Below are 26,558 nucleotides of genomic sequence, written 5' to 3' on the forward strand. Positions count from 1 at the left end.
TAATACGCATGTAGGTGACTAAAAGTACCAAGAAAAAGGACAAGGCCTTGGCTGAATGTTCAAATTCTCCTCAGACTGAAAATCCAACCTTGTCTCCAAGAGCTGTGAGGGATCAACATGCCACTCCATTAAATGTGAATTTTGGGGTAAATTAACACTTAATACTTTAATACTGATGTGTAGATGCACAAATTGCAGGAATATGTGAATGGAAATAAACATAAAAATTGGCATTCTTTTTACAACAGTTCTACGTTAATCACAATACGTTCTATAGCTTATGAAATTCATACTTGCATGTCTGTCTTTTGTGCATCAGTTCATCTCTCTCTAATGCAACGTCAAGCAAGAAGCTATTAAAATGCAGAACTACTTTGTACTTGATAAACAAACACAATTCAGCTCAGTTTTTCTATTCTCCTGTTACCTGAAACTTTGTGGAAGTAAGTGTAGACAAGGAAATGCAATGAGGATAGACTGTACAGTATGTAGCAGCTGCTTAAATCCATGTCACAACTGTGAATTTCGGTCGTAGACTTCATTTAATTAACCCTGCAACATCAGAGGCACTCATTCTGTTTGACAAACCCATAAACTCAGACCAGCCAAAAAAGTCAAAAGAGGTTTGATTTTGATTTAAGTTGTAACGGGGGCTTGTGTTTGTGGGTGTTTTGAACTTGACAAGCAGAAGAGAGACTTATTTGTCTCATGTTTCATGTACTATGAGAGAATAGAAAAAGGAAACTCAAGTATGGTGCCTTTGCGAGGGCACCAACTCTATCAGGTAACATCTTATTGTTTGACAGAAAAGGGGGGCAAAAAAAAACCAAATAAAAGAATATGCTACCTGTTAGCGTCATTCATGACTTACGCAATATAAAACTGACAAAAACATCTAGCCACTTATTGGCTGTTTTATTAAATTTTGATGAAGTACCTCATCTCAATTAAGTGCTTATAACTACCATCATACTTATCTTTCCATTCATTTGACCATTTCCTGCTGCTGCTTCATCAAGAAGAGGGAGGCAGAGAGTTCATCCAATCACACATTGGCTTCCATGTGACATTCATTCAGTGACTGTCACATCTGAAGGATCGTTTTTGTCTCACCTACCTGCACAAACATGGCTCATGAAGTTCACATTTGGTGTTTCCTTGCGTGTACAAAGCTTTCCTCTGTTTGAACTTCTTTAACTAATTTTTTATATTCTTGCGTATTTCATAATTTTAAGCACAACGATAGCAAAAATAAAACATGAAAATAAAGGTACTAGTTAAACACAATATGTTACATTTGTAAGCCAAACGTTATAAAACTGAGATGCTTCTCACCCCATTGCTCTCTTAATATTCATTTTTTTCTGGACATTTTTATAAGACATAAACTTAAGCATCTGAATGTTCATCTTCCCCATAAACTTTCTGCCAAGGAGCCTGGGGTGGGCTCCGTTACCAAGGCATGATCTGAAGCATCTGACAGCAGGTTGTGAGAGCTGAAAAGTCCCTCCTATTGCTGCACGTAGTAAAAGGCATTTACCCTTCTAAAGCCATCTAAACACCATGTGTGATGTGATTCTACCTGTTAATAATTGCCATCATTCTGACTGGCCATTTAAAGACATCTACCTGGAGCAGCAGGATGGCAGTGACAATCTTGTCATTTGTGGTAACTCAGAGGATGTTTTGTGAAAATCACATTCAGAGAAGACTGATGTGAGGGGGAGTTGTTCAGATTACTATTAAATATAAAGAGTCTTAGAAGTTTATGGTCATCAACAGGGGAAGGTGATGTTGCAGAAAAACTAAAAGGTATCCTTGTGAGGGTTTCGGGTGTCTGTCCCTTGTAAATAAGATAATAATAATTAATACTTTTTATTTTGTTCCTTGTTAGATAGTGATGTGTGTGCTAAAGGCTTTAAATTTGTTGAACTCTTTTGGAACCTTTAGAATGCAGTGAGAAGTCAAGCAAAATTACACCTTTTATTGGTAAACTAAAAAGATTACAATATGTAAGCTTTTGAGGCAACTCAGGCCCCTTCTTCAGGCAAGATGTAATGAACCTTTAGATAATATTAAGACACAGATGTGTTATCTGTATGCTGATTGGTTCAAGCTAATATGTTCCCTGCCTGTGTTATGCAAATGAACCTAACCTATCGTTGCTTTGTTAGATTCCTCAGTCTTGTTGTGCTGATCTGATCTGCTTACATGACAGGCTCCCTGAAGATTTTTGAAATAACTGATGTCCATCTTTGGATTCATTTAAAACATGTATTTTTATTCTTTTTTTATTACAGAGTATTTCCCAGACAGGTTTTGGAGCCAAAACCTGAGTTATCTGTGTGTCTTGACATACCTGTGTGGTTCTTGAGTTATGGGTTCCCCTTTGCTGAGCTGAATCACAATGGAAAAATCTTCCTCAGTGGGTTGGTTCACCAGCAGAGTTTCCCAACTCTGAGACTGACTCAATACTGGCGTGGCTGGAGCACTGGATATTTCCAGGACTGTTTGATCAGTGTCATTTAAGAATTATTTCATATTTTACGCCCTTCACTACTGTAGTCCTGTGTACCAGATATGACTGAGAAACATTAAATACAAGAATTGAGCATAACTGGATTTAGGTGTTGTTCAAGGGTGTAACACCTCACTGTCTTTTGCTTTCTGTAAGACCAAGACCACAGATCAGTACACCAGCACAAGACAAGGAACTTGATGGTAATGCATGTGGCAGAGTTCATTTTTAGAGGAGTTGCTGATACTCAAACTAGGAACTCACTGGGCAGTAAGCACCATTGTCTATTGGACGCTACCACACTACTGGAGCTACATGTGGCAGGAGCTCCTTGCAGAAACGGTGGACACCCTACATCCTACTTTGGACCTCAGGAGTAATGGCAAATAAAAGTAACACTAACACAATGTAATTTGGATCATAAAAGGTGAGAATGTATCCATCCTTCTTCTGAATGCATCTTTAATTTTTTGTAACTTGCTTAATCTAGTTCAGGATCATGAAGGCCACAGCCTACACCAGCTACAATGAGCAAAATGCTGGATGGGGCATCCGGTCTCACAAGGACACCCTTGAACATGATTTTAAATAACCAAAAACTCCTGACTTTAGGATGTGAAAAAAATATCTGTAGAAATGCCAATAAAGACAAAAGAAGAAGAGCAAACTCCATTTAGACAGCGATTCGTCTAACATTTGAACCTGGAGCTATAAGGTAGCAGGTTAAAAACTCTCTTCTCGACCAATTTATTCCAATACAAGGTTCTAGGGTGGTCAGCCTCTCTTTTGCAAGACAGAACCAACCTGGGAAAGATCAGCAATCCATGATGTGCCATCCTCAAGTACCCAGGGGACACAGATAGAAAGTAACCATTTGGGAATTTGAATCTAAGTCTCTGGAGCTGTGAAACAGCACTGTTAACTACTGTGCTATTATCAGAAATAAAACAGCATTAAAAACTTTCAAATGTTTCTTACTGACTTCATTTAAGATATTGTGTTATTACTTAAGTATTTTTGGAAGAATTGTGAAAATAGAAAAAAACAAACATGCGCCTGGGTAATTGTTCTCTAAAGAATGAGACGCTCATAAAGGCAGAGCCCAGCCTAATTACTGTAATTAACACACACATGAAGCACAGGCAGATTGTTAGAAAATGTTAACGCTTTATTTTGTATTGGTACAAAAGGTGCAGGTCTCATTTTGTTTCCTCATATTCCTTTAAGATGAATCTCATACTAATATTGTCCTACAGTATTTACATTTAATCAAACATATTGTCATTTCCAGGTTGTGTAAAATGTCAAAGTCATGAACAGCTTCTAAATCTTAACAGGTGTTGAAATATTTATTAAAGTGCTTCTTTATACTCTATATCACAACAGCATTTTTTTTTTAAGATTTTGACTTGCTTTTGTTTTAACCAAAGTAATATATATTTTAGCATATGGAAATGGGGCACCAGATCTGCCTTTAAGAACATTGGTTTTGGTGCAGATATTGGTTTTACCGACTTAAATTACATTAAATGCAATAATCAATTTTAAGGAAATAAAATTATCTTGGAATATCATACAAATAAATAGTAGCACAGGCCAGCATTACTGCATGCTAACGCTGGCATGTCATGTTTCAAGCAGTAAAACGTTTTGCTACTGACAACAGGTCACATTAGGGTGCCCCCATGCGGAAGCCCGACTTTTGAAAGGCTCTCGCGTTGACGCTTACAGCCCGCAGAGCCTCGAAATGACTAACTGAAGCAAGCAAGGGCATCCTGATCTAACATTCAAATGTTGCTGTACTTGTTCAAAGTAGGAGACATTTAGATTGCCACTTGAAACATGTACTGTAAGGAAATCAACGTGTGCTCAGAAAAGCAACGCAAGTTGAACAATTACAAGAAACCAACAAATAATAATAATAACAATAATAATAATAATAATAATAAAAAAAAAGATTGTGGAAATGTTTACAGCTCAAGCTCTTGTTTGTTTTCTGTTCTCTCTTTCATGTACTGACACACACTGCTATTCTTTATCCACTTCGACATATTGTGAGTGGTTCTCTGGGGATTTGCTGTGTGTTTTACTTAAGTGCAGCTTGACGGCGTGATTGCTGGCAAATGTTCGACTGCACAGCTTACACTTAAACTTGGAGTCCACGTCATCTTCTGTGACGGGGGCTTCTGCCACCCGTACCCCCATTCCAATCCCTTTGGGCACTTCCGGCTCTGCTTGCGTCTGTGGCTCTGAGGGAAGCTTGTTCATGTCTTTTAATTGAAAGCCCAGATGGGACTCTAAATGGCTGATAAAAGCAGGGGGCGACCTGAACTGGGAGGCACAGTCATTACAGTAGAAAATTGGGTGACCAGTGTCCATGTTCTTCAGGAATTTGGTCCCTCCTGTTTTTCTCAGTTGATATTTGACATTGGCCAGCCAGTGACTAATGGTGGTCATAGAAAGTCCAGTAAACTTGGCAATATGCATTCGTTCCTGAGGACCCAAGTCTGACAGCAAATACTTGCCTTCTGAGGTCTGGAAGAGGCTAGATGCAAACTGGGCCTGCAGAATGAGCAGGTGTTGGGGGTTCCAGTTGGACTGCCTGCCTTTCCTCTTATGCACAGAATAGACTTCAGCTGACACATCCTCAAAGCGGCGCACGTCACTTTCAAGCTTCACAGAAGGCATCCTTGATGGTGGTGAGGGTTTGGGGGTAGTAGCTTTTGGAAGAACTTTCACCATGTCGGCAATATCGGATAGGGCGTGCTTTTGCGGTACCGGAGTGCATGACTGTGCTTGAGAGGTTGGCGTGCTTTTGGTGCTTTTGGATTTGGTCAGATCAATGGGTTGGTCACTGCTTTCGAAAAGGAAATGGTTGTCTAGCCTGCTGGCTTGAGGCGGGACTGGGGCCAAAGCAGGCTTTTCCATCAGGCTTCTGTTAATTTTGGATAACATGGCTGCCGTGCCAGCACTTAGCACAGAATCAGGCCTTGGCCCGGACGGCTTATTGGCTTTGCCCAAGTGATTGTTTAAAACAGACTGAAGAGCACTAAGTGGGTTAACACTGAGAACTTCGGGAGGGTCATTCATGGAAGCACACATACCACTGGAGCCATTTAGTGCAGTGAAAGGCTGGGACTGCTGAGACTTCTTGTTATCTTCCATAAGATCTGGCTTGCTTTCCTTTGAATCACTTCCATCTTTCCCAAGTACCCTTTCTCGTTTTAAGACAACGGGTAATTCATCCTGCATGTGGTTGTCTAGAGCAGCTTCCACAGTGGCGTTGGAAATGGGAGAATCTGTCCGCTTACTGGCACTGCAATGCTCCTTTTTGACAAACACGTTAGAGGGCTCGATGGCAGAAGTGTTCTGGTAAAATTTCCCCTTTGGAGCGATTGGTCTCAACCTGCTGTTAAAGCTTTGCTTCAAGTGAAGTGGCTGGGCAGCTGGTGGCTGTAAGGGACTCTTTATCACTCCAGACAGCTGATATGCAGCGTGAATGCTGGGGTACGCACTCCAGCTTGGTGTGCCAGTTTGAGCTTTGTTAATTGCTGAAGCCACAGTGTTGGCCAGAGATTTCAGAATATCCGCTCCTCCCTCACCCTCGTGCTCTAGGTCTTCTTCTCGGAGGTACGGGTATTTGAACATGGCATCTTCTTGCTTACGCTCGCCTTCTTCATGTTTACTTTCATTAGGGCCTTTCTCTTCCACTTTCATGTCATCAGTGACATCAGCACCTTCTTTTTTTATCTCCAAGTCTTCTGAACCTGCAATGCTTGGTGATGTTTTGCCCACATCTGTAACAGCCTGAGTATCACTAGCCGGAGGCTCTGCCAACGACTGCATTTTTTCTACAGCTATGGGATCGAGGGCTAACTGCTTTCCCTTTTTGGATGCAGAACTTGTAACTTTAATAAAATGACCTGTGACCATCATATGAGTAGTTAACTGTTGAAGTGTATCGTGAGAACTTCCACACTCCATGCACTTCAGTATTTGAGACTTGCAGGTCTCAAACTGCCATGTGTAACTGGCTCCATTCTGGTAGCCATAACGGTTGTTATTGGACAAGTGAAAGGCAGAGGATTTAGGGGAATCTGCATAACCTGATATTCCTGTGGTTGAATCTGGTGAACAAGGCCGAGCTGTTTCATAAGCCCGTTTCTTGGTGGGTGGGACTAACTTTGATGCAATGACAGGAATTGGTTCTTTCAAAGGCACTTTCTGGTAATGTTTAGTTTTGATCATATGGACACTTAAATCTTGAAGTGAATCAAATGAATGGCCACAGAACATGCATTTGAGGACCTTTTGGGCGTCCTCTTTTCCCTCCATGTCTTGCAAACTCCTTTTCCGTGTCTTTGAACAGGAGGTTGATGCATCTTTCTTTCTGTTATGGTTGTCGTCCTGATAATGCCCACTTTTGTTCATGTGCACGGTCAGCTCCACCAAGGAGTCGTAAGCTGCACTGCAGTCTTTGCACCTGAAGCGGCTGGCACCTGTAAACACAGTCCCGCACGGTTTGCTGTTCTGTCGGTAGAGGTGGACAGAACTAAAAAGATTAGGCTTAGAGATGGGTTTGGGAGACAATGTCTGTTGCAGAGTTTTTGACAAAGCGTCCTGGTGCCAGTCAAATTCACTCTTGCTGCTCCCATTGGTGCTGTCACAGCTCGGGCCACTGGGGTTACTGGTGGATTTGAGATCCAAGCCAATTCCTGCCCAGTAGGAATCTGAAAGGAAGTTGGCATAAGCTGCTCTCATTTTCTCCAGACTGTTTTGCATCTCTTCCTTCAGTTTTGGGCCGCTCGGGTCTTCCTCTTTGTGACTTTTAGAAGGAGAGCTGCTCTTGAAGTCAGCCATCCGATCACTGTGGTCACTGAGGTGAGACTCCAGCTCCACTTCTTGAGTGGACAGAGCACTTCGTGGGGAATTCTGGAAACTACAGCTACTCTTGTTATCCAATTCCTTGTCTTCCAGCTCTTTTGAACTGGCCTTAACATCCTGGCAACTTTCTTCTGTGGCACCGTCATTGTCACTTTCATCTCCTTCAGCCGTTTCCTCAATATTGACATCTTCATCAGGCATGTACACTGCAAAAAAAAAAAACCTATTAGGAAGTGATTGTTTAAAAGTGAACACAGTTTCTTAAATAGTAATAGTACTGGCACTGGCATAGATTACAGTGAATACACCCCTCTAGTACTATTCACATGAAAATTCTGACAGGTAAAATGAGCAGACACTAACAAAAGCATCACCAGAAACACACTTCCAGTGTTTACTATTGTCTTGAGAAAAAAAGGTGATGATTAAATAGTGACTACTTTTGAGAATCATTGTGATGACTGTGTCTGTCTTGTTAAATAAACAATACACTGGCATGGGGAAGGTAATCGAGGCAGCAGAGATTTAAGGACATAACAAGTGAATCATCAGAGAGAAACAAAGTTCAAACACTAAGAAAGAGAGATAGGAAAACTTAAGCTTGGTACAAAACAAAGTCAAAGCCATGAGAACGGGTTTGAACAAAACCAGAATAATTCCCTGGTAGCGTGGAGTTTTGCAAAACTGTCCCCAAAATTTTGTATGTGATTCCACAATGGCAGAATGCAAAAATCAATAAAATACTTGGAGCTTCTAAAGTAAAAATCAATGACTATTGCTCCCTAAGGGTTATTTCATACTCAAAATCATTGTCTTCTTCCTCAGCTGGCCCAGTTTTCCACTTGTTCCCTCCATGACTTGTAAAGTTTATGTTGGCAGTTTACCTGAGAACATGTCAAGGCATTCTCACCCTGGACTCTGTGAACAGCGCTATATCAAAATCAGCTGAATTTAAATGAATATGTGGTGACTTTTGGTTATGAAAAAACACCATTTGTGGATTTTTTTTGCAAAGCAAAACTCTAAGGTTTCCGGTAGATTTAATTTTGTGTGAACTGTTGACCTAGTTCTTTTGGTCACTACCCAAAAACTCATGACCATAGTTAACGGCTGGGACACAGATCCACTGGAAAATGCAGAGCTTTGCTTTTCAGCTCAGTTCTCTTCAGCACAACTGACTAGTACAACATCAGCATTACTGTGGATGCAGTTCCAATATGCCTATCGATATCTCACTCTCTTCTTCCATCACTCGTGAGCAAATACCCTGAGGCCCTGCCTCTGCTCGAGGCAGCACCTCATTCTAATATGGAGGGGGCACTCCACCCTTTTCCAGTTAAGAACCATGACCTCAGACTTTGTGGTGCTGATCCTAATCCTGGCTACTTCACACTTTTCTGCAAACCTCCCCACTGTACATCTAAAGTCATAGCCTGATTAAATCAACAGGACCACATCATCAGCAAAAAGCAAAGATGCGATCCTCAAGTCACTGAACTGGAAACTCTCCACTCCTTGGCTACACCTAGAAATTCTGTCAATAAAAATTACAGACAAAATCTGTGACAGAGGGAAGCCTTGGGAATGAGCCTGAGTAACTGCTGGCAATGCAAACAAAAATGTTCCTCTGTACGGGAACCGAATAGCCAGCATCAGCAAGATTGATACCCTGTACTCCTGTAGCCTGGCCTGGCATAGGTCTAATGGGCAACATGAGGCTGTCCTCCAGTATGCCAACCACCTTCAGGAGGAGTCAGAAGGATCCAGCGCATTGTGGTTCCAGCAGAAGTCAAAGGCTGGTGCCTTGGCGGATGGCAAGAGTGATTCTAGGGATCAAAAATGAAAGAATTTAAAATATAATTTCAATTTTCTGTTAAAAGCAATACATTTCTAAAATGTAAAGTGAACAAAGTGAAGTCCAAATGTGGGCAAACATTTACTGTAGAAACTGCAACAGCTCTGATCATCTAATATGATGCCTGCTAATAAAGCACCTAAGCTATGTGAAGAACAAGTCCATAGAGATTATTCTTATGCTACATATTGTGTGTTTTAGCCTCCATAATATAAATGTACATTTACGAGAAGCTAGGATTGCAGGGTAAGAGATATGAGGACAGACAGAAAGAGCTGAATCTTTACAACTTATGTAAACCATGATTAAGCAGTCATATGAAACAAGTGTTTAAAATTATAAAGAGAATTAGGACAGTGGATGCCACCTGTTACCGTAAAGCACCTTCTTGTTCATGAACACAGGGGCACAATTGGTTAAGGGTATATTTTACACAGATGTTTCACAAAGATGTTAGATTTTTTTTTTCACGCAGAGGCATGTAGATAAATGGAACAAATTCCTCAGCAGTGTAGTTGAAAGTGTCATCTTGGTGGCAATATTTTAGAAATTGTAGGCTGTGCTAGTCTGCACGATCTTACACCCATGTACTCAATACTCAACTCAACGAAGAGTAGTAGGGCAAATCTTCTTTCGGATGGTTCTTATCTGAACTCTAATGTTTGTTGTATATATAGTAGAGATATCCAGAAAGAATTACAAAGAAGTGATTCCCCCATCTTCATTGCTGATCTCAAACTGTCTAAAATTGTTTCCAATTACAATTTTCAAAGATTTGAAGTAACTTGAAGCACAGCTTGTTCCCAGAATATCAACTATTTACACAAGTTTCATGTCAACTGCAGTGAAGAATTCAATAATAAAAAACGCATCAGCACTCAGGGCTGCTGCAATTCTAACTCTGCCTGGAAAGTGCTAGCATTACATTATTTAGGACCAAAAAAGCCAAGAAATACAAATGTAGTCACTTTAAAACAATGTAAAAATGCTTGAATAATTAAAGCGGAGTATTGTTAATTTGGACAATATGCATCATAACAAAATAAAACAAAAGTTGGTCAACACTTCCCACATTGTACTGACAAGCCTGGAGTTTTTGACTCACTTATCTGATCACTGTTGTCGTCTGTAATCTGTACAAAGCAATGATCACTGGGACTTAGAAGACACTTAATACAAAACAAATTCTGTGAAAACAAACATATTGTAAAAAAAGCCTGTAGAAATACGTTATTATTTATTCATAAGCTCAAAAAGATATTAAAAGAAATATATTTGCAAAAGGGGGCTATCTGATAATGACACAAAGTGTCATTAAAATTCCTTATAGATACAGTATCTAAAAATCCATCTTCAGAACCCACTTGCTTGACTTCAGGTTTGCAGGGAGCCAGATATTGCCTAAGCACACACACACATCTGTTCCTGTTAGGCCAAGTTAGGGTCAGCAATTGACCAAGCATGCCTTTGGATGAGGGGTGAAAACCAGAGGAATCTTCAGAAGGATACACATGGATTTAGGGAGAATGTACAAACTTCACATTGACAGACACCAAGCTCAAATCTAAGCAAACACATCTCCCAAAATCTAAAGATGTATTTTGAAGAATTTGCAAATAAGCTCAATGGCCATAGTAAAAGTACTCCGTAAACATCAGGCTGAATTAAAGGTTCTGTCAGATTCCATGAATTTTCCAGTGATTTTCAGTTGCAGGCTCCATTTACATATCTCTATCCTGTCGGTTATAGTCATGTGTGCCCTCCCCTGACTTTCACTCATGTAGTCTGACACGCCAAGCAACTTAGTCGAGCAAGTCTACAACTCATCCCGTCAAAATCATACAGGTTTGATTTGTCTTAAGTTGTAAGCGTGTGTATGTCACCTTGAAATACAATGCATATACTGTAGCATTAGGAAGACAGGAGAATGTTTGGACCTCACAAACACAAGACAGGCCTGGTCATCTGATGTCTGATGATGTCAGCAACTACCGTTGTCAAGTTTGTCATCAAATCTTACTAAGAGACGCGAAGGGTGTCACTAACTTAAGACAAAGCAAAAGTCCTTGTCATTGTTTAGAAAATTAGAACAATATCTCAGAATTATCTCAAGATGGACTTTTGTGTCAGGTTTCTTCAGATTTCAGAAATTCCATTCAAACTCAAGTCATTTATAAATATGATATGGCACCCTAGGGTGCTATCCCAACTTGGAACATGTAGACCTGAAAGGTCTGTATATTTAGAACTCTAGATTTTTTGAGCAAAAACAAAAAGGACAGATGAAAAGAAGAAGATAAGCTATCAAAAAGAAAGAGAAAGGTAAAGCCATGCAGCCCCAATGGTCCTTGTCTATCTGCTGATTTGTGCATTTCTAAAGTGGCATCAAGCACCATCCCTCCTCACCTTATATAGTCACTGTCCAAACTACCCGATTATACCTCCTTCCTGCCAGTAGACTCCTTGCCCCAACTTACTTTCTTAACTTTAGCGCAATTATTAAGAAGCCTTTAAACTCCATGTAGTTGCTATTTCTACAGTTGGTCTCAAAAGTGACAGAGTCTAGAGAATAAAGGCTAGGTTGTTTCCATGACTAAGAGGTAGGAGCTATGAGGTACACTGAAGCCATTCACATGGTACCTGTAGTGAGCATCATTTCTGATACTGCCCTAAGCTGAGTAAAGTGTGCTCACAAATGTCTACTGTGACACTAAGGACGCTCACCAAAGGACACAAAAAGCACTACTACAATGGCAGAGCTTGCTTTAGCAAAATCTGTTAATGTAAATTGACTGCTCACTTCCCTCTCTTATTTCAGCTAAATACTATGCTTAATACTATACTATAGTATATATCTACTCTATATATAGAAAATCCTAGGCCTAAAAGTGCAACGGTGACGTTTATATGTCACTTTTTTTTCACGCTTTAAATCTGGCTTATTTTAAAACCTACATACAGTAATCCCTCGCTATATCGCTCTTCGACTTTCGCGGCTTCACTCTATCGCGGATTTTATATGAAAGCATAACTAAATATATAACACGGATTTTTCGCTGCTTCAGGGTTCTGGACAATGTGTCTTTTTACTTCCTGTACACGCTTCCTCAGTTGGTTTGCCCAGTTGATTTCATACAAGGGACGCTATTGGCGGATGACTGAGAAGCTAACCAATCAGAGCACGCAGTTAAGTTCTTCTGACTGAGAAGCTAACCAATCAGAGCACGCAGTTAAGTTCCTGCGTGCTGAATGCAGTGTTAGCCAGGAAGTCTCGTCTCGCTCATTCAGCATCAACGTGTTTCGCTGTGTAAAGAGTTGTGCTCTTTTGTGTTTATCTTTGTGCATAGTCAAGCCCTTCATTTTACCCTTCAGGTAAAAATAAACTGTATTTGTTTCCCATGGTATCATTTAAGACGGGGTTTCAGAGGAGTGATTGCGTCTCCTTGGGGTGCGTTCAGCCCCCCTCTTCACAAAGCAGACAGCAGAGATGCAAAGTGGCTGGTGAGTGAAGCGAGCAGAGGGGAACCCCCTAGTATATACAGCATATACGTATGTCACCCTAAACTTGACTCTAAAAATCTGCACCGTAACAGGCCTGGCAATACTAACAAGTATTCTGTGCCTTCTAGGCAGCCATCTTGATGTAGAATAGTGAGAATCTTTCATCAATATTAATGTACACCTACTGTGATCAGGTTTTTCTTAATAACGTCATAAAAATTCGATATGGTGAACCTCTATGAACACAGAAAGCTGATAACTTTAGAAATCAATTGTTTACTGTGAATGTAGAGCAGCACATACGGATTGCAAGTTTAGATGGACAAGCAAAAATAATTTTACCCCTAAAGATGCAAAATTTAAAAAAATAGAGTATTTTAGTTGTAGCTGTATGTTACTAGCATGCAAGGACCGTAAGCAATTTTTCTAGGTTAGTATAATCTTTGTCAGGATCCATTAGTCATGTTCTCATGTTACTCAGTGGAGTTGTGCCCTCTGAGACAGCCATCACAATTGTCATGTTAAGATAAAATGTCCCTTTAGCCATGACTGTGCTGGGCATGCCTCTGTGGTAGCTAATGTTGAGGTCAGTTTAAAACGTCTGTGTGAGCTGAAGGCATTGAAACGGTAAAAAAGAATAGGAGCTAGCCAGCTCCTTTTAGCAGTTATTTCCTCTTTTCAGTAGATTAAGCCACCTGAGAAAATATTCAACACACCTTTAGAAAGACATGCAATCGTTTAGAATGCTGTATACATTTTCCACAGTCACAGACTTAAAAGGACACCATGTACAATACACAAAAAAAATTAAATACCAGTTACTCTTTACATTAACTGAAACTGCCTTTCCAAAGATGAATTCAGTGATGCAATTGTGACATTGTTCCAAATGCCTGAGAAAAAATGATGTCCTTGTTTAACTGACACTGTTTAACCGCATTGTGCAGGCCATTATTTGGAATAAGCATGGCAGTCTGTGCTTTACTCAGCATTAGGGATAAAAAGTATTGGGTCTTCCTAGAGATGGTGAGTACTATGCTTAATAAGACACCATCAACTGACTCTCATGTCCTACTGGAATTTTCAGGTGGCATTGTGGGAAATAATGAAGAAACATGGCTGAAGCCAAGCTGAATGACCTCCCTGATTTAAATCTAAATGGTGAGTTAATTTGCACTTATTAGCTGGACATTTATAGCAAACACTGTTCGAACACCTGGTAGTTTCACATGGACAGGTCTGAAAGTCCAAGGAGTGCCAGGACAATAATGCTTTGTATGAAGAGTTCAAAACACTCTTTTGAAAAACATTCTACTTTATCCAGGATAAAACTAAGGAAATTAAGTGTGAAAGGACCCTCTTTTAAGACCTCTGTCAATAAAGCATAAGAATCTGGCTGTGAGGTAACCCTTGGGACCATCAGGCCAGAGAAAAGACCACAGTGCACAGATATATTCATAACAGGGGACCTGTACTATATATATATATATATATATATATATATATATATATATATATATATATATATATATATATATATATATATATATAATTTCTTACAGTAAAATAAAAATATATATTTTTGATCATTTTCAGCCTGCATAATAGTACAAAAATAAAAATAACTTTGCAATTCACTTTTTCTTTAGATGTGCACAATGAAATGTTTAATGAACAGAATCAACAGATCAATACTCATCACACCTAAAATTCCCCGATAATCATTCACTACAAGCACACATTTCAGCTTTCCTTTCTAAAGTGTTTCGCTCCAAGGTATACTTAGTTTCCTTTCTTTGCTTTTCAAAATAATGTAATCAAACTCTGAATAAACCTGAGGCAGAGATCAAAACAAATACCCTCATACTTCAAACTCGTTATGCTGTGCAATCAATTTGTAATGGAGAACATGCATTTGCCATCTTTGATTTTGTGCCAAATGGTGTAGCTTCTACAATGTCTCCCTATGCACACACTATTACTCTTTTTTTCATTTTAAGGCGGACAACTGCACTACCATCTTTATGTTTCTTGTTCATTATTTAGAGTTTCTTGTTTTTATTAGATGTGCTATCTCTGTCTCTCCCTCATTACTTATGTTCAGAATATCAAGCATGCGGAAATCTTCAAGCAAGAGAAAAGAGGAGCAGAAAAGAGTGAGTGAACGAATGGACAGATTAAGGACATATAAACATTGTGGATCCTAGGACTTTTATGCATCAGAGAGTGAGGCCACAAAAAGACATGGTCATTTATGAAACAATCATACAGTAGACCAAAATCTAAGTGTTCTTCACACACATTTCTATGCAGAAGTGAGTACACTTGACAAGCCCCAATAAGGACAAAACATTTTCTTTTTAATTTAAATACAGTTGCTATACTCAACATACCATTAAAGTACCTGTCTGTGTTTTGTATATTAAGGTTACTGAAGAGATATGATTAGCATGCAATTTCTCTCCTGCAGTCCACCAGGTCGGGTGGCTCACCCTGTTGTTATCTCCTTCATATATCACAAAGCACTCCTGTTCTCACCCCCTATCTTTCCCTCTACTTACCCTATACATACATACATACATACATACATACATATATAAATACAAAATACACCTGAACCAGCACTCACATGGGCCTAACTCAGAATTAGTAGCTCACCTAATCAACATATCATTGAGATATGGGTTTGGGGGGAGAATTCAGAAAACACCCACACAAATAAAAACTCCACACGAAACAACCAGATGCAGAATTTGAACCCTGAAAAAATAATTCTCATGGTATATTGTAGGTTTGAAGTAGAAACAGCAGCCTTTGTAAATATGAGTTATTGTGAGTAGTCAAGCAAATGTCTGAATTTCATGGAGGTGTTGCAACAGTCAATAGAGCAATGTGCTAGAAATGATGCCTGGCATTAAATATTTAAAAGGTTGCCACAACCTTGGAAATAGTAAGGGTGCAAAAATGAACTGAAACAATTTTAACTTCAAAAATCCTACTGTTTTTCCAATGTAATCAAATATAAAAATCACTTAATAAAACATCTGACAAATTTTAATTGTGAACAATAATGCAAAATGTTGACATTTTTATTGATGTTATCGAGAAAGTGAAGTGTTTACCAGAAAATGTTCATATGCCAAGATGTGTACTAGAAGTTAGGGTAGAAGATTCACATAACATAGGATTCCCTTACCTTGTGTGTCAGTTCTTAGCATATTTTTGCATGGAGCAACAGTCACATATTGTAGTTTCAAAAAAAGAAGCAAATGCATCCATTCAGTCAATCATTTCCTGAACTAATGTATTCCATTTTAGAGCTTTTGGGCCTACTGTAACCTGACAATATGGAGAGCAAAGCTGGATCCAGTCTTGGACAAGCACTCTCACACATGTACGAAAACTCACTCCTTCTAGGAGGATGCAGAGATGCCAATCAGCCTAACATGCACGACTTCAGATGGGGGTAGGAAAAAGTCCAGGCAGATGCGTGCACACTGACAGTGAAAAGATATTCAGTTTCTTGTGTGTTCTTGTGCTAACCTCTGTGCCAATGTGTGTTTAAGCTAAATCGTTCGACTGAACAATTAAATTGTGGAGGCACAATTTTATTATTTTATTATTATTATTATTATTATTAACACAGTTTGACAACAGCTGGTAGGACTTTGGACCTTAAACCTTAAAGCTGCTAGATCAAACCTCACTGTTTGACAAAAAACAGGTCTCCTAATTTCACTGTTGTTCCCCTGTTTTAGAAAAACATATTTATACAATTCTACTTTATTCCTCTCATAAAAACACCTTGGGTAAAGGTTTCAAATGATCATATAACTAAAGCATCAAGATTTGCCCTTTGAGGCTCCCAGCCTGTCTTCTTAACTTTGGTATATGTTGCTGATGTCGGTGTTTTTTATTCTGTGCTTATTGATATACAAATACAAAACTCCTTCCTTCTCGTTTGTTTTATTATATTAAATTTCCACTCTGCTTTGCATTTTTACAACATGCTACCAGGTTCCCACTTCAGATGTGTAATGCTTCAGCCAGGCCGCAAGTTCCTTTATAGAACCAGGGAGGACGTTGCTCAGTGAAATCACACCATCTTTAGTTAAGATGCTGCTTTTCTTTGAGGCTTGCGAAGCATGTCCTGAGGACTTTGAAATATTTACAGCCATAGCTGTTCTCTTTTTTAGATAGTGTGCTAACAACACCAACATTTCTATTCTTTCATGTCCAGAAAATACACAAAGGGGTCCCAAAGGCCGGGGTATTGCCCTATGGCCACTTCATACTTTCTCATGATTCTCATTACGCCCTGGCAGCCATTTGATTGAAGACTGGCGGACAATGACAAAATATCAAGGCCGACAGACCGTCATTGTGGCGACGCTGAGAAATGAGCTTCGAGAATGGCTTCTTCAAAAGCACTTCAAGCTAAGTCAAGCTGACACATACACACTGATAAATACTAAGATCTGTTAGTCGAGCAAGATTTAAAACAAGCCTGGCACTTTGCTGCAAAATCCCAAGGAAGACAATTAGCCTGGCAAGAATGGCTGGTGAATCACGATGACAGGTTTTGACAAACTGACAAGGATTGTACCTGAAAGGTCTTCATTGGTGACTTCAAACAGAGACATAGCAGCATTCAGGGGAGCCATGCAGACTGGAGAAATTTCTAATTATTCTGTTATTGAAGCTATAGGCAGTGCAATCACATAATGAAGCTAGAAGTAGAAATTGCAGGCAGGAAGAGAACTGGGGGATTGAAGTAAGATGGCGTTTTTGACAAATGACTATGATCACCTGCCGCACATTGGAAGCCTGCAGTCGGTGGGTTTATTCACACTATTTCTTTGACTTCTGTGATAAAAACGTAAGGTTAACAGTTTTCCACCCTTCCCCTCTTAAGTATGTCGTTATTATTGAGGCAAATCCATATAGGTTGTGGCCAAATTGACAGATCTGTTTTCTTATCATCACGGTGACACTTGCAGTATTTCTTTTTTAAATTTCTTTTGAGAATATTGATTTAAATTAAGAAAAAATGTTGATTAGGTGTGCTTAGCTGAATAATGTAACAGAAGATACCAAATACTTTGACTTATAGTGTAAGCAATAATTATAATAAATAATTGAAATATATTGGAGATAGCCCTCGCCTCTTGAATCTCCTGAGTATGTGTGCAGTTACTCATCCACTGTGATAACAAGCTTTTACATGGAAAAAGATTTTACATGGATCAAAAATGCTACCCATTCAATAATACCTAAATTGACAGCATACATATTAGAATGTTGCTTTATAATAGGCACCGATAAATACAGTATAACACCTTTTTGTTACATAATTATCATTTACCAGCATGTTTAAATAGAGTGGACTACATATCAGTTTGTATGTTTTTTATTGCGGTTTGGTATATGTAGAGAATCAGTACTGTTGTTGATGTCTTGTTTTCCTTTTCTATTTTTTGGAAGAGTAGGGGCCTCGCCCCCTGCTCACTTCTCTCGTCCACCCCTGGGTTTGGTTAATCGGATATACAATTTAAAGAGTTTGTTATTTTCATGGGAATGCATTATTTTCACTTTTAGTTTAAAACTTCAGTAATTAACTTTTCTTCAAGATCACATTATAAAAGCCTATGAGTGAATATTGTTTCTTTCTCTCCAATAAATAAACCAACTTTTTCGAATGTTTGTCCATGCTCTTTCTTCTTTGCGTAGCTGTTGACATGTCATCTAGAACATTTAATATCATTGTCCTGATAAAATTTATAAGAGCTGAAAGCTCAGGAAGTGTGTCTGACAAAAGCATTCACATGACTGTGGTGAGATGACCATGGTCTTGTTTGAATATGGTTGTAAGTATGGTGTGACTTGAAAGAATCTCATATTAAAAGTCTCCATCTTGCAGGACTGCATTCCAAAAAGTCTCTCTGAAAGTTACGTCTCGTGATAATAGATTTTTTTATTATAATTGAGAGACTTTATGCCACTGTGGTTTGTACAGGGTGGTCCAGATCCAATTATGCAGATCCAGATTGTCTGGATGACTTTGACTTATGTGGGGACGATTCCAGTTCGGAGTGAAGATAATTATTCATGTCATCAGTTTGCACACTTCTCGATGGTCCGGGATTTTTTGGATGGTTTTCTATGTAGTAAACTTAATAAGCTATAGCATAATGAAAATTGCATAATTAGATCTGGACCACCCTATACTTCTAATTCATAGCTGAATGGTTCAGATTCCTGCTGGGGTAGTTTGCACATTTTACTCAAATTTGTCTCATTCTTTTTAAATTTATTCCTGGTATTCCATTTCCTATCTACACTTTAAAGAAGTCCAGGTTTTAATAGGTTAAGCAGTAGTCCCGTAGGGTCTACAAAAGTACACTTTTGGTGACAACTTATTAAGAAGTTTATGGTGAGTTGTGGCACAATTCACCACTGAAAAGGCTACATCTGCAGGGTTACTTCCTGAACACAAACCCCTAATTTCCTCCAGTCCCTGCTCTTCAAACATTCAGGGGTCAACTGAAAACACAAGCGATGCAAATTGAAAATGAAACTGAACAAAACACTTGACCCTGAAAGAAAATAAAAATCAACACTTGCTGCAATCACTTTAAGAGCTGAGTAATACAAGTTAACTGAAGCTTAAAGATTAATTTCTTTATCTTCATATATCTGTCTATGGTTTTTGGTAATGCTAGAGTGTTGTTACATGCATGAACTGTTTTCAGTGTACTATGTAGTGAAATCTGCTTCTCTGGTGGCTCTTAATTGTCAAGAGCAAAAAGATTTTGGTTAATGGGTGCTCTTTCCACCTCCTTTTTACTCGGTGTCGCAGCACACCATTTAGTATGAATAGATAATAAACAATTACTTCTTTTCATCAATGTACCTGCCAATTCCCTGTACTTCACATTGGCTGTGACTGTTCCATCTTAAATGTTACTAGCTTTATAGAGTTGGAGGCAGGCGATTTTTTGCTTTTACTACTTGTCCATTGATGTACTCAAATGGTAAAGTATAACTTAGTTTTGCAGAAAGACTTTCCCTTTTAACAGGTTATGTTTTGTTTGTGACAAATGCAATCTGTTCTCCACACACACACGTCACACATTTATTCGTTTCACTGGGGTATTTTGGGTAGACATCATAACCATAGACTTTATATTGGTTGGATGACTCTGAGCAAAGCACCAGCACTCTTTGCTGTTTAAATCACCACCCCAACTTTAAACTCCACCTTCATTAGACGCTGGATTGGCTCAGAGATTTGACACCTAGTGAACCATCTAATTGTTCCCACCCACATTTAAGCAGGCGCATCATTCCCCACCTCAGACTGTAGATAGTCATCCCCAAAAGAGAATATTTAAAGGACTACGAATACATTAATTTTTTCATTTTTTTCTTTCTCTTTCTCATATTTATGTATTAGTGGCGTATGTGGTTAAATGTTTTGTGCCGTGATTTGTGAGGGGTGAGAAGTGCTGCAGCTCGATTAACTTTACATTCACTGGTGTGCTTCTATACTTGCGGCGGTGCAGTGGGAAAGTAGTGTTGGTCGCTCGCGCTCTGAATTATTATTTTTTTTTGGCTGCTGCTCTAGGACAGCAGCGCATATTATAATCGTGCTGGCTCGCGGAGTGGTACAACCTCTGTCTGTGAAGTGGCTATTAAACCTATTAAACCCAATCCTGGTGTCACATCTGGGTGAGCATTAATCCTACATTTGCTAAAGGCTACAACCAAGCTAAAACTTTCTCTAGCAGTCCCTGGTGTCCATACACCTCTGAGACTTCTATTGCCCGTAAACTGCAGGGTCTCCGGGGCAGTTTTAATTTTGTCTGTTCTACTAGAGTGATACTATGGTCTTATAGGGTGTCTTTTGAGCTTCTAACCCTTTATGAGCACTTAATACTTCCACCCATGCTGCCTCACTCTCTCATGCTTTAGCCCAATGTCCTTCTGGGCTACATAGCACATTTAATGCCTATTAGCAGCCGACATTGGCATATTCATGACCTTTCCAGCTGCTTCCATTATGGGTCTCTCTTTTTCCTTGAGGTCTACTGCAGGGCTAACTCCTGCCCTCCGGGTACTGGCATTTACAAATTTCTTGCATGTCCCACATTTTCTCCCCATCATTAAAATGGATAAAAAACTACACAATGCTGAATTTTAATTTTTACAATTACATTGTTGAATATTAAGTATTTTAAGTGTTAAATATTGTATGGATTCATTAATTAGTTATTTCTGTACAGCACTCTCAATTCTTATCAGATTCCTACATTTATTCATATGGCAGTATGGCTGCTTGGTAGCTTCTGGTCAAAAAAAAAAAAGGCTGGGTATAAAAAACCAGCTTGTGACGCAATAACACAAAAGGAATTGAATAAAAACAGAGCTGTGTTACGTGATCACACTGGGCAGAGAAATTGGCTTTTTGATTATTTAGCAGCATCGCTCATTTGACAATCGACTGTGTTGTGAATGATGCTTCTTCACTCATGCTGTACACCAGTGTCTGAGATAACTGTACAGCAGTAAAAAAAAAAATCAAGAAAGTCAAAAAAATATCAAGAACAGATAATCCTCTTATTTTCTCAGCTTACCAGATCAGATGATAACAGACAAGTGTTCACCTGGCTTTTTTTTTTTTTTAGCTCTGTTGGCCACTGTTGTATCCATTTGGCATGTAAATAATGTCTGATTACTATTTACCTAATAGCTAAAACTAAAACTTTTGAAATACATTTTTTTCTAAGGGCATGCAGTTAGTTGACATATTCAAAAATGTTGAAGTGCTAGAATTAGTTCTATTGTAACTTTAAACACATTTAAATAAAAAGATCAGCTCAAATTTGGAAATTTCACACCTCGCAATGGTCACTATATCTTATGAAATCCAACACTGCAAGCATCTTTATGCATTCCCGATGATACTACAGTTATACTCTGATATACTGCAAAGTAAATGTGCACAAGAAGCAATCTTGAGCTTTCGGTGGTTTCACAAAGTGAACACACAGCCCAGAATATTCATTTGATGTTTTGCTGGCTAACAATAAACACAAAAATTCTGTACAGCTAAATAAGAAAACAAGTATTATACCCTGTCAGTGTTGAAATCTAATTGTAAATGTGATTTCAGTACTGAACGGCTGCTTTATTATCTATCTATCTATCTATCTATCTATCTATCTATCTATCTATCTATCTATCTATCTATCTATCTATCTATCTATCTATCTATCTATCTATCTATCTATCTATCTATCTATCTTTATTACTGTTTGATAGACTTTTTTCAAACTCAGTTACTTTATATCAAGTAATGGTCAGGTCACCTGTTTACAAATATGGTGATTTATGTTCATCCATCCTTCTTTTTGTGAACTGACTTTCACGCTGCCAAAAATTTAAAAGCTCCCTGATATCCACTCATTTCAAATTGTGCCCCCATACTACATCTTTAAGTCACTGTGTGATTCCGCACAGTATACAACTGAATGTCAGCATCCTACCTCCTGTGTAGAGCTAGAGACACATATCAAAGGCTGCCAGTGAGTCCAGTGAAAGTGTCTGTATCACTTTTAGATTTCCCCCTCCTCCTCTCTCTTTGCTATGCAGTGTAGTATGTCTTTGACTTGTCACATACACAGCAGCAGTTTCGAGAATGACCTAGCTGTATACTTATGTCATATGATTTACACTGAAAATCATGAGTATGTTCTGGCTGAAACCTGCAGCCTTACATGACTCTTCTACTACGCGACACACTTACTTTATAGTCATCATTACTCCTATGTAAAATAACCCTTCCGCATCCCTAATGTTATAATTAGTAGTCTTAATTAAGTTTTTGTAGGTTTTCCAGGATGAACTTTCAATATATATGCTCCCATATAGGCGAGTTTAACATCAAGCAACCCAACTATAATGTTAGTTGTTCATTTTATGGTAAACTGAATTGGTGAGTAGGAAATAATTACTGTCTTGCCTTGATGCCATATTTTATTTCTTATGAGCACCACCATTTAGACAGATTATGTCTGCTTTTAGCATGCTGATCAATCCCAGAACTACCCTGGAATGTATAACATGACGTGACCACATTAAAAGCAATGTGCATATCCCTTAAATATCCAAGTTTTGATAAAAACAGTATGTGCAAATCTAATTTTGGTTAAAAAGACTTCCCATTATTTGTTTCTTTTCACATGTGATTTTACCTTGCATTCTGAACTCAGTGATTGACTGATTTACATTCTTTAGTTTCTACTACTTTCTTAAAAAAAAAATCATTGTCTCATTCTGAGTCAGTGTACCTAACAACGCGTGAGGATGTTTTATGAGAATGACACAGATGACTGGGTGTGTTGTGTAACATAATTGATGTGTAATGAAAAAGGTAGCTAAATATTTGTGGACAAGTTTAATTTGATTGGCTCTTTAATGGAGCAGAGCTGTAGAGGTCTGCATCTCGACTCTATCGCCATTTTCATGCTATCACTGGTAGTAAGCATTGGAAAGGAATATGTGTACAAGTGTGGACATTAGCATCAGTTTAGCAAAATATACACAGACTGTAATGGAAGTTCAGAGTGTTAGGTAGTGGGCGAGATGCTGTCAATCAATAGGATAGGGAGAATTTTAACAGGCTCTATTTGTTTAAGTAACAAGAACTGTAAATATAATAATAATTCTAATCATATTGATGAGAGTAACATTTTAACACACACCCACACCCACAGTCAAGTACTATAGAGTTTGTGTATGAAGCCCTAAACAAATATTGTGATTAGTTTTAATTCACTGAATTTGTTTCATTTGCAATCTTCAAGACTCTGTTACTGCTCTACAGAGCTCATAAAACAAATGCCTGATATATCTGTCAACGCTGCTTTGCTTGTTTAAAGTGGTACCTGAGCTCAGATCCTTCAGTTTTCTCTCTCTCTAAGCGTTCAGTGCTGCACCGGGGACTCTCCTCTTTTCTCTGACATTTGATAAATGACACGGCCTCACGCATTGTTTCATCACACACTAATATTTCCAGAAGAATCATCTCCGCCCTTATTACGCCTACAGTGCTGTCCATGCAGGCTCTCGTTCTATTCACTTCCCCTCTTTCTTTGTGTGAGGGATCTGTATTTAATGTGCTGTCTTTTTTTACGTTGTCTCTTATGGTTAAACATTTTTTGATAATGTGAATCAGGAAGGGTCCTCTACGCAGAGCAATAAAGACTGACTGATGGATTGACTCAATTAAATTAAGCAAGGGAGACTCAGAAGAAATTTCTGCCATCTGTCTGGACAAGATTCTGCTAGCCTCTAACTCTTCAAAAAGGGAACATCTGGAAGTTTTTAACTAGGAAGGATGACGTCTTTCAGTGGCTGAGTGAACTCTGTAACACAGGACCAGAATATGACCTTCGTGGAGTGTCATTTTTTTCCCAGATTTTCTTAAAAAATATATTGTCTCTCTGATTTTATTTGCTATTGATGGCTACTATTATTATCTAAAACCCCTGAGATTTCATAAGTGCTTTTATTTCCAAATGAATTTCTTAACTGCAGGTTTTATAGAATTTCACTCTGCCAACAACTAGAAACATATTCAACTTAATCAACAAATAGGACATTCCCAAAGGCGGTTGGTTATCTTCATAATTTAAACTTTATAGCTTCTCAGCCCTGTGCTTTACAGGAGATCTGAGAACAATCTTTAATGAGATGTAGAGTGCACATTCCCTATTGTCCTCTGTCCATTCTCAGACACCAAGGGCAGCTTAAGGTGTGAGATTAGCCACAGCCAAAGTTCATTTTCCAATGAGGTGGAGATTTTTCCCTATCATCAATAGTTAGGGAAGTCAAATCTTCACTTGAGAAATTTAAGATGTTCTTGCCGATTACAGACTGTACCTTAAATGAACTGATTTTTCTTTAATTACATTTAACATAAGCTTCCACAAGGGTTGCATAGGGACTGCTACCTCACAACCCCTGGAACAAGGGTTCTTACTCAGCTAAAGTCCCTCTCTACATGCACTTTCTCCCAGTGTTCACATCTTTTCCCTAAGGATTCTCCAGTTTTCTCCAAGGTTGTGCATGTTCCATAAACTGGTAATAATAAGTAGGTCCACTAAGAGTGAGTGTGTTGGATAGGCTGACATTCCATTCAGTGCTGCTAGTTTAAGGTCAGACCCACTATAACCCAGCATTTTCAATAAGCAGGTACAGAAAAATAGGTGGCTCAACATATGTCATGAATTAGTTTCCCCATGTTACCTTCACTATTTAACATTCCCCTTGCCTGTCAGAGTAAGACATGCCCTTTAGCCCACAGTTGCACCCTTTTCTGCCTTTTTGATAGCCTGGTAACTGCATACACCACTCCAGGTGTGGCCTAGTGCATGATGAGTCTTGACTTACATTCCTTGCAAAATAACATTAACATTGTGTTTGCTTTTTTAAATGCTTTTGTACATTGCCTTGACAATGACAATGTATCATCATAAATCATTTTCAAAGGGCTATTTGCTATATGCCAGCATCTCCGATATTTTATGTATAATGAATATTCCCTTTGCCTGTGGGATCACTAACCTCTCCACATTAAACTGTATTTTCTAAGTGTTTTCACTTTGAAGAATGTTCTTGTTTTGAAGATTGAATTATTGTCTGCCTCCTAAGTATGTGATCTCCCAGCAGTTTTAGTGTCATCTGCAAATTTTCTAGGTTTATTATCCATGTCAGAAATAATGTCATTAATATTTACAATGAGAACAACAGCAACAACAATTTATTTCTTGTATAGCCAAAAATCAGACAAGGTATGCCTCAATGGGTTTTAACAGACCCTGTTTTATGACAGCCGCCAGCCTTGACACCCTAAGAAGACATGAAAAAAATTCCCAAAAAATCTTGTAGGAAAAATTCAGGCAATTCAGATAGAGGCCCCCTTCTAAGAAGGTTGGGTGTGCGATAGGTGTCAAAAAATGGGGTTATCTGACCAAAGACAGATGTGGTGTTACATGAAAAAGGGTAGGTGATAGTAGAAAGGCCATTTGTTTTTCATACTAGAAGCCAAACCTCAACCAAGAATCATAAATACTAGCCCATACGAAACTGTAAAGTAATAGCCTCTTGGTGGTACACAGTAAAATGAACATTTAAAGTGTTGCTTTAACAGGCAAAGTGTTTATTTAACCCTGATGATTTTACTGTGTAATCATTCATGTAATTCTACTGCTGGCTTGTTGATTGATCAGCATTGTGGTGGTGTTCATAAAAGAAAAGTATGACACACAGGAACAGCATATGTCTATAGAGCTTAGCTGATCTGCAAAAAGATTAGAACATTTTCAGCTGCTTTTCAAGCTCTTACCTTTGTAAGGAATATTCCACCTGCAAATCATATTCTTTTCATTTGCTACTTACTACATGTGATTTGTAGTGAAGGGTGAGAAAATTCTTTAGTTTAATGTGTTAATGGTTAACGGAGATAACAAAGCTTCTGATAGAACTGGACAACAGAAAGCAATATTAGAAACGCTCATGACGAAAACTATTGTTACTCTTATAGCACATTCCACACGTCAAGTCATCTAGTTATATGTTCATAACATGTACAACACACACAATTTTGCTAAAATATTTTCAAATAAATAATTCAGAAAAATCAGAGCAGTACATGCGCTATCCTGTTTGAACGTGCTTCATGTTCGTGCACTGCTCTGATTTTCAAAGCCATCATTCTATCAGAAGCGTTGTTAT

At 38.6% G+C, this 26,558-nt stretch overlaps 1 protein-coding gene across 2 annotated transcripts in view; it reads right to left on the bottom strand.

Annotated features, from left to right (window-relative positions):
• Positions 1 to 3,665: 3,665 nt before the first annotated feature.
• Positions 3,666 to 26,558, bottom strand: part of LOC120514282 (teashirt homolog 2) — a 172,591-nt gene continuing 149,698 nt past the window's right edge. For both annotated transcript variants that reach the window (XM_039734590.1, XM_039734591.1), the window contains exon 2: positions 3,666 to 7,608. In XM_039734590.1, the coding sequence (XP_039590524.1) occupies positions 4,547 to 7,608 (3,062 nt within the window). In that variant the 3' untranslated portion in view covers positions 3,666 to 4,546. The remainder of the gene's footprint in view (positions 7,609 to 26,558) is intronic.

This window comes from Polypterus senegalus, chromosome 14 (assembly GCF_016835505.1).
Source record: "Polypterus senegalus isolate Bchr_013 chromosome 14, ASM1683550v1, whole genome shotgun sequence".
Taxonomy (NCBI): Eukaryota; Metazoa; Chordata; class Cladistia; order Polypteriformes; family Polypteridae; genus Polypterus; species Polypterus senegalus.